The 9,036-nt window shown below is 41.0% G+C and overlaps 1 protein-coding gene across 1 annotated transcript; it reads left to right on the top strand.

Annotated features, from left to right (window-relative positions):
- Window positions 1-2,373: 2,373 nt before the first annotated feature.
- LOC147606767 (large ribosomal subunit protein eL43z) lies at window positions 2,374-4,106 on the top strand. The gene is made up of 5 exons (XM_086791212.1): window positions 2,374-2,503; window positions 2,598-2,637; window positions 2,732-2,820; window positions 3,653-3,735; window positions 3,921-4,106. The coding sequence occupies exons 1-5, from the start codon at window positions 2,501-2,503 to the stop codon at window positions 3,982-3,984; spliced, it is 279 nt and encodes a 92-aa protein (XP_086647338.1). The 5' UTR covers window positions 2,374-2,500; the 3' UTR covers window positions 3,985-4,106.
- Window positions 4,107-9,036: the final 4,930 nt, after the last annotated feature.

The following is a 9,036-nucleotide window of genomic DNA, read 5'->3' as shown; positions in this document are numbered from 1 at the left end:
GTTCTTTTGGGCTTTTGATGTTTATCTTGTGTCATTATGCAATGCAAACCTAAATCTATGCGGGAGGTCTTGCCTCTTGCCTTATTCTGGAGACAAGAGTAGTGTCTGATTCCATTTTTACAATGATGTAATGTGCCCAATACATAATGCATATAGCATTCATTCTTATGCACATTCCCAAATGCAACTCTGGCTGTGAATAACTTGAATTTGTGTGTGGGTTAAATGCAAGATGATGATTACCACAAATTCATCATCATAATTTACTAGAAATTACATTAAACCAAGGGTAACAAATCTGTACGGAATGGTTGGAGTGTCAAACCATCTCCGAATTGCAATGTGAAGTTATAGGGATTTGTATCAGATACCTAATGGTTAATTTGAACCCTCAATTGTACCAAAAAATAGTGATTAGTGCTGATTAATCACTGATTAGCAAATTAATCCTCTGTTTTGTGTGCAAAAAATAGAGTATGCGGGGAGTCCAGATCTGAGGCCTTAGAGTTCAAATGAGCTCAAATCCTTTCAAGGCCATCAATAGCAATTAGTCTAGTAGAGGATTAAGCCAAGAAACACAAGATTTGACCAAACATTGAATGCTTAATCTCTGTTTTACCAAAGTCACCTGTAGATTTGATGAAGAGCTTGGATCTCACTGTAGACTTGATCAAATCCAAATCTGTCTTCACCAGCTTGTAGAGCACCCTTAAAAACCCCTAGGGCCAAGAGGAATTAGAGCAATTTGATCTGGAGAAGAAGACATTTCATTTTTCTCTCAGAAAAACGGTGCCTACAGATTCGCGATTTTCGAGAGCTGTAGTAGGCGGTTTGATGTTTTGATTAAATAGGCTGAAAGGTGGGCAAGGTAGCTATGCTTGCCTCTAGAAGCTTTTGCCCTAATGTTCTCCTGGAGGGAGAACAAGCCCCTCCACTGGCTGGGGGTGCAGAGAGCTAGTTGAAAAGAGGTAAAAATCTTAATTATCTACTAATCCTAATTAGTCAAGTGATTAGCAAGAAATGGGCTCACAAATTGATGGATTCTAGGCTAGGCTCTGATACCATGTTAAATTTGCAGCAATGTGATGAGCTATGGTGGATCAAATGTTAGAATCAACATCATTAACAAAGAGATTAGATGATAATTAAGATGTGATTAGTGAGCAATTAACTGATAGCTTAATGTAGGCATGGGTAATCGAAACCAGCAAAATCTCATTAGGCCAATGCCTCAATTTATAGAGTCCAAGCATCCAATCCCATTGATTTCTCCCTGATTCACTCCACCTCTTTTGCTTGATTCTCTCCACCTCTTCCCAAAATATCTCCACACCTCCTAAATCTCCTCATGCTACCCTTTATTCTCTCCCAGTAGATACTTCTTACCTTTTCACAGGTTCTCTCACATTTACAAATTCTCTTTTACAGCCTCTTGCTAAGGGCTTGTTCCCGCACACACCCTATTCACTTGTATATTTCAACAATATACATGTACATACACATCGGCACATGCACATACAGACACACAAGGTGACACATAATCGCACACACGTGTACACAGAGTTCACACACACACACACACACACAGTCTGAGTGTGTGAGAGTAGCATGAGCCACCTTCATTAGGGCTTTACTACTACTTGATGGTGCACTCACATAGACATGTGAGCACACACTATCAACACATAAAGGCACACATGCTCGCACGCACGTGCACACTCAACACACTTGACACACATGCACACGTATACACACATACATGTCCATGTGTGTGTACACACACACACACACACACACACACACACAATCACAATTTGAGAGCAAGGGTCTATACCTGCAGTAGCATGAGAGAGAGAATGTGTGAGAGAAGGTGCATGTGTGGACGCATACGTGTGTTGTGTGTGTGTGAGAGAGAGAGAGAGAGAGAGAGAGAGAGAGAGAGAGAGAGATGTGTGAACCCACACACATGTACACATACATATTCATAATAGTGTTCATCCCAACAAAACATATGCACATCTCACACTATGAGTATATTCACACTTCGAATATAAGCTCACAAGTTGGTACATAGGGCAATTGAAATATTATTTCAAGGTGAATGCCGAGGTTTGTTTATACGCGCGGGTCCATGAGTTGCATGCTCTCTCGTGTCACATGCTCTCTCTTCTGAAGGCGGCACAACCACTCAAACAACAACAATGCGGAGACTAATCCCAAATCTACCACGTGTCAAGTTTGAGAGCTCCTCTCTAGCCACTTACCACATGGCATCATTGTAATACCAAGAGGGCAGTGCACAAGCCGTATAGCACCGCGTAGACACCAACAAGATAACATAATGTGTTGTTTTTCAAGGCTCTTTTTTTAATGCCAAAGAACTTGTATGAATGTGCCCTTGTTGTGAAGAGTGAAAACCCTAATCGATCAACAAATAGAAGGTAGCCGACTGGAAGGCTTTTTGTAGCGTGGTGCGTCGCCTTGCTCCCCGGTGAAAGCAATGGTAGGTTCCGTCTCTCCGTTATCAACATTTTTGCTACTTCAAGTGTAGTTACCTGTTTTAGACCCGCGTTGTTGTGTTGTTCATTTTGGTGCAGACGAAGAGAACTAAGAAGGCCGGAATCGTTGGGAAATACGGTAAGCTGTAGTCTTTTCTGTGTTGTATCTAATTAAAGCAGGCTACAGTGCTCAAGCCCTCTTTTCTGTCTCTGTGTTGCTTGTGTGTGTTCAGGCACCCGCTATGGTGCCAGCTTGAGGAAGCAGATCAAGAAGATGGAGGTCAGCCAGCACGCCAAATACTTCTGCGAGTTCTGTGGCAAGGTAGCGTCCTACACCATTCTGTCAGTTCGGACTTTAGGGTTTCCATGGGTAGGGTTTATTCTGTCAGTTCGGATTGTAGGGTTCAGCACGACTCTACATACTAAAGCAAGGATTCCAATAATACTAACAGTGAGTGTACCCTTTCTATCAAAAATTAGGAAAAATGCTTAAATCGGGGGTAGGGTTTCTGTGGCTGTGATTTAGGGTTAGCAATCTATGTTTAAATTTTGGGTAGGGGTTCTTAAGGTTAAGATTCCTACCGTAAGGTTAGGGTTCCTGTCCTCAAGATTTTGGTTTAGGGTTCGCTCGTGGCTAAGGTTAATTGTTCCCAAGTGGGTTTAGGGTTACATTGATTAAGTGTAAGTGTTCTCTATGGTGGGAATATATTGAAGAGATGAATCATCAATGTTTTGCTACTTGGTACTTCTTGCATTTCTATCTAGTGCATGTGGGCTGGATTGATTTGTATCTTGGTTTAGCTTTGGTTTTATCATGGGATGTTGTATGCCCTATCTGCTTATGTCTAGCTTCTTGTTAGAACCAGACCATACAAGGGTTCTGCTAGAGATGGATTAATGTGTGTTTGCTAGAAAGATTTCATCGCAATCCAGTATGTGTTGCTATGGGAAGTCAAGTGATTTCGTAATGCTCATGGCATGTCTGCGAGGATTCCACTAGAGATGGATCAACGTGTCTTCGATTTTCAGAGAGCTTTAATTGCATCCCAGTACGAGTTGTTTTAGGAGGTGGAAGCATTTTTTATTGCTCACATGGTATGTCTGTTTGCCTTGTTTTGTAAGCTAATCAGCTACCATTTCTTATGAATGGACAGTATGCAGTAAAGAGGAAAGCTGTGGGGATATGGTCTTGCAAAGATTGCAATAAGATCAAGGCTGGTGGTGCATACACACTGAAGTATGCTTTTCGCTTTAAGCTCCCAATTATGTGCTTTTCATTTTGTGTCCTGTTGGCTTTGGGGCATTGTTCTTGTGGACTATTAAGTGTATGGCACATCCTGGAGAAATGTTCTGAACTGAATGCTAGAGCAAAACCATGCTACTTTTTTTTTGCCAGACTTGACGCCGTCACTTTTTTTGCAGTACTGCCAGTGCTGTCACAGTTCGCAGTACTATTCGGCGGCTAAGGGAGCAGACTGAAGGATAAATCTGCAGCTACTTACATTCTCGTAACAAAGTAGGCTGTCTGCCAGAAAGGCACTGTGATGCTCACTTTACATGTGACACAGATTTTGAGTTTTTAATGAGTTAAATTTGATGGTTCACAGATCCATGTCTGATTGTGGAAATGCTTATTCTGTTTTTGGTGATTCTGGCCATTGCCAATGTTTACATGCCTGGCGGAACCTTACAATTTCTTCCTTTCAGCTTTGGTAGTGTGGAACCTGTTTAATTGTGTAGGATTTTAGTTTTCTACTGTTTGATTAGAATGTTGTGTTTTCAGCATTGGTCCATAATTCTGTGGTGATTGTCATCTGTCTCATTGTTGGCCCTCTAAATCTTCCCTTCCCCACTTTCCACATGACTTGTTATTATGCCCGCATGTGTTAGATGTTGAAAGGGTTTTGAGAGGTTGGCTTGGATGATGTAGACACTTTCTGCCATTATGCATTAGCCATGTTGGTAATGTTGATTATGCAATAAATTACTTACCTAGCTTCTTCTAAATTCTTCTAAAGATGATTTCTTCTTTGATTTTACCTGAAAGTGCAACATGAACCATGTGTACAACCTACACCCTCCTAAGCTTTCAATTTTATGGTTCTTCAACCTACACCCTCCTAAGCTTTCAATTTTATGGTTCTTTCTAGCATGCACATGAGCATTTGTTAATTCAAGTGTTGCTTGACCAATGGAAATCCATGTTTCCTGTGATTAAGTATGGCTAGCCTTAGAGTTAAGGCTAGCCTTAGAGTTAATAGGTGTTATTTTCCTTCCCAAGTTTTTTCCAATTGGAAGATCTAGCCAAACTTGGATAGGTGGGGTTTCCACTGAGGCATTCTCACTTACACTCGAGACATACAATGACATGATTAAGTAGTAGCATATATGACTTGAGTCCATAATTTGAGTATCACGGGTTCTAGTGGAATTGACATTAGCACTCTCAATGTTGATTGAAGTTGTTAGCATATCCTTGGCCATTTTTATATTGAGGTACTTTGTACCTACCTTGGGAATCACATCTATGGTGGTGAACAATTGCATCGAAACAAATTGAATTAGAGGTATCTAGCTGAAAGGGATTTAGGAATGGAGAATACAACTAAGAAGAGGAGGCATAGAAAACATGATAGCAGCTCTAGTTTTGAAAGTGACAACAAAGCAAGACAAGATAGAGAGATTGAAATACTAATAAACAAGGGTAGGAGGCATAGAAAGCATGATAGCAACTCTAAATCTAAAAGTGATAAAAAACATAGCAAGAGTACAAATAGAAAAAACAATAGACAAGAATTAAAAGACTTAGAAAGAGCCAATAGCACTAAGAAGGAGAAATCAATTACGTTAAAGAAGAAAGTAGGAAGCTGAATCCAACATATGGCAACATGTCCAAAAGAAGGAAATCTTAGAAAGTGTGCTAGATGCTCCAAATCTAGGAATATCACAAGACATTACCATGATTGCATGCATTGCAACAAAACAGGGCACTTCACCTTGGTAATATTGGTACAAGAATGCAAGTGCCCTAGGTAATATTGGTACAAGAATGCAGTAGGCTACATGCACTACAACATATGAGCTACTTGCCCTCACATACCTAGCATAGATACTTGGTAGGTAGAGGAGCAGGAATAGAGGGAGAGGATTTATAAGGTGCTTCTTGTGCAAGGATTTTCGAAGTGTTGCTGCTTGTGATGGAATGGGTCATATGAAACCAAAATGTCTTGTACTAAGACATGGTGATGGACGACAATTATACCCTAGGAGTAAGCCTAGTCCTCACCGTAGAATGGCGAAGAATGTTCTATATTGAGACGTGGCCAAGAAGGGTTGGGGAGGGAAATCATACCCTAGGGGTAAGCCTAGTCGTCACCGAAATGAGAGAACTCGATGAAGCAAAAATCAGCCCACATGACAAAATGAGGGAGGAACTTAAAATCATAACAAAAAAATCTGAAGGGCTCTAGGAATGCCTAAGTTCTCCAAGAGCGCCTTAGGTTGAGTGCTCCAAGATAGCAAAAGATAGACAATAAAAGGAAATGACCAAATCCAGCCAATGATAAATGACCATTGTTCAATTTCGAATGGACTCTGTTGTTGGCAGCCAACCAACACGTTTGGCCGTTGCCTGGATTGGTGCTGGATTGACCATTGTGTAACAACCGGGTCTTCTTGTTTTGTAGCAAACTTGTAAGAGCTTCTTGATAAATGGGTAGTTGCATTAGTCATGTCTCCTCAAGAGCCAACTAGGTGGTATGGAACCACGCAAGTGCCGAGTCGTCCTGACTAGACACCGACACTTTTAGCGATCTTGCTGGGAAATGGTATGCCAAGTAGGGGAGTGGTTAGTCCTAGGTCAGTCTTGCATAGTTGGTTTAGAAAGTAAAGCTAGTTGGGATGAACCGGGAGAAAAGGGGGTACACACATACTGGGGTTAGGAATGTTCAAGAGAGAGTCATAAGAGCACAATGGAGCATGCATGGAAAATGAAGGTTGCTCAAATAGAGCAATGCAGTACCGTCGTAGACAAGCCGAGGTTGTAGAGCACGAAGGACAATTGCACCATCCAAGAAGACTAGTAGAAGGGATTCCACTACAGCTGGAAAGATAGATTCCAGAACCACTGAGGAATCATGAAGAAGATCACCAAGAGCCACCAAAAAGAAGGCAGGAAGCTTAGGAAGAGGAAGAACTAGCAGCTATGGGTAGGATGTCCCTCAAATATCCTAAATAGTCAGGAGGATCTTGACGCCCACATCTTCGCCTTTGAAACCACGTTCCTGGGCCACTAGAGCTCCATTGCCGCAAAAGACATAGTATTTTGCGACAACGTTGGGTGGCAAAGCCACCAGCTGGTACGCCCAATATGGTTTGGAACACTCCCAGTTTTCAAGGCAAACATGACTGCACGACCTTGTTCTCCAAACGAGGGTGTTGAGAGCTCCTTGGTTCACCTCCCAACCACAGCCAAAAACTACACGGTTCCTATATCTGGACTCACACTCTTTTAATAGCAATATGCTCTTCACATGTGCTCGGCCACTCTTATTAATGCCCGACCACTCTTGAGTCCGTAATCTTATATTGGCTCCCCTAAACCTCGCCCGTGCCTTGTCCGGACCGTTGAGCTCTCTAGGCTCCCAATACTACCGTTGTCGTGACTTTACTCCCTCCTTAAGAGGAGTTTTTGTCCTCGAAAATGAAATTTGGGAACCTCTTTCTGAGTGTGCTTACCTTGTCTCAGCAGGTAGAACCTTCTTCTGGTCTATCCTTCCACTTGACTAAACACTCTTGTCGTATAGAGTGTCGAGTTCTTTTTTCTTGGAAATCCAAGACTTTTTTTGGTTCATGTGGTAAGGATGGGGGTTAAATAAGTTTTACTAGGATCTCTTAACTCACGAGATTATCATCATCACCCAATTTCTTTTTTAGCCTACTGGCGTGAAAAATTGGATGAACTTTAGAGCTTTCTGGTAAAGCTGACTTATAAGCAACACTACCTACTTTTTTAAGTATTATGAATGGACCACAATACCTTGGAGATAGCTTTGGACTTCTCCCGCTTTCAAAGATTTGGACTGTTTGGGAACCTTTAAAAACACTTGGTCACATTCTTCAAAGATGATTTGTCTACGATCTTTGTTTGCATAATGTTTAGCACGGTCTTGTGCTCTCTTAACATTATCTTTCGTAATTTTTATCATCTCGTGGAGATCTTGAAGAAAATCTTTAACCTTTTGTATCTTTTCTTTCTCGAGTCCAATGGCCACTGGAGCTGGCGGTTGAAAACCATACATCAACATACGTTGTTGAATGTTTGGCACTATTATAAGCAAATTCCATTATGGGTAAATATTCTTCCCAATTGGTTTTCTTTTTTGCTTACATATGCTTGTAGCAGGTCTTCCAAGACTTGGTTGACTCTCTCGATTTGACCATCGCTTTGAGGATGATCAACCGTTCTCATACTTAGCATGGTGTCCAATCTCTTGAACACAACATGCCAGAAATGACTATTAAACTTTGTATCTCTATCACTAACTAAATCGGCAGGGTAAGCCATATATTTGATAGATATTTTCAATGAATAGTCTTGCTAACTCAGGTGTAGTCACTATCATTTTTGTTAGAATAAACTGACACATTTTTGTCAATCTATCTATGACCACCCAAACCGAATCGTGGCCTCTGTTCGTTTTAGGTAATCCAACTATAAAGTCCATTGGGATACTCTCCCACTTGCCATTTGGGATCTCTAGTAGACTTAGTATACCACCTACCTTTAGGCGTTTTGCTTTATTCACCTAGCACTTATGGCATTTTAAGACATAGTCATGGACGTCCTTGCTTAAGCCAAACCAATAAAATTGTCTCTTAACTAGTACACATGTCTTCTGTATTCTAGGGTGACCAACACTCATGACATTCATATAAAATACGACGCCTAATGTCTGAGTCCGAAGGTATACATCTCTACCTTTGTAAAGTAGGTAACTGTTATCGGTGGAAAAGTTCTTGCAACAATTTCTTTCATCACTTTTAAGTGACATGTCTCCTTGAGACATCTCTCGAGACTTACCGCTAGTGGAAGTGCCTATCTCGTTTTAACGGAGCTATCTTTATTTATAGTCAAGGGATCCCTCTTTTCTTTGACACTCCACATGTGGGCATAATGTGGATCATCAATGCACTTCCCCTTCAGTGTCACTCTTAATTTGAGTAAAACTCAACTCGTTAACCATGGGCATGCAACTCAATGAATCAGCTACCACATTGTAACGTCCTTTTCTATATCTCAGTTGAAAGTCAAACTCCTGGAGCAGCTCTGCCCATCGAGCTTTACATCCTTTTAACTCTCTTTGACTAGATAGCCACTCTCATAATCAAAGACTATCTCAAATTTGGCACCATATAAATAATGCCTCCACTTCTTTAAGGCATGAATAATAGCATATAACTCCCTTTCATAAGTTGAATAATTTTGTTGAGATATCCAACTTTTTACTTTCAAATGCAATAGGTTTCTCCCCTTGTA

The sequence above is a fragment of the Cibotium barometz genome, chromosome 56 (assembly GCF_041138505.1).
Source record: "Cibotium barometz isolate CiBa-2024 chromosome 56, ASM4113850v1, whole genome shotgun sequence".
In the NCBI taxonomy this organism is placed as follows: Eukaryota; Viridiplantae; Streptophyta; class Polypodiopsida; order Cyatheales; family Cibotiaceae; genus Cibotium; species Cibotium barometz.
Note: the sequence above shows the minus strand (reverse complement) of the source record. Positions and strands in the feature narration are given on the sequence as shown.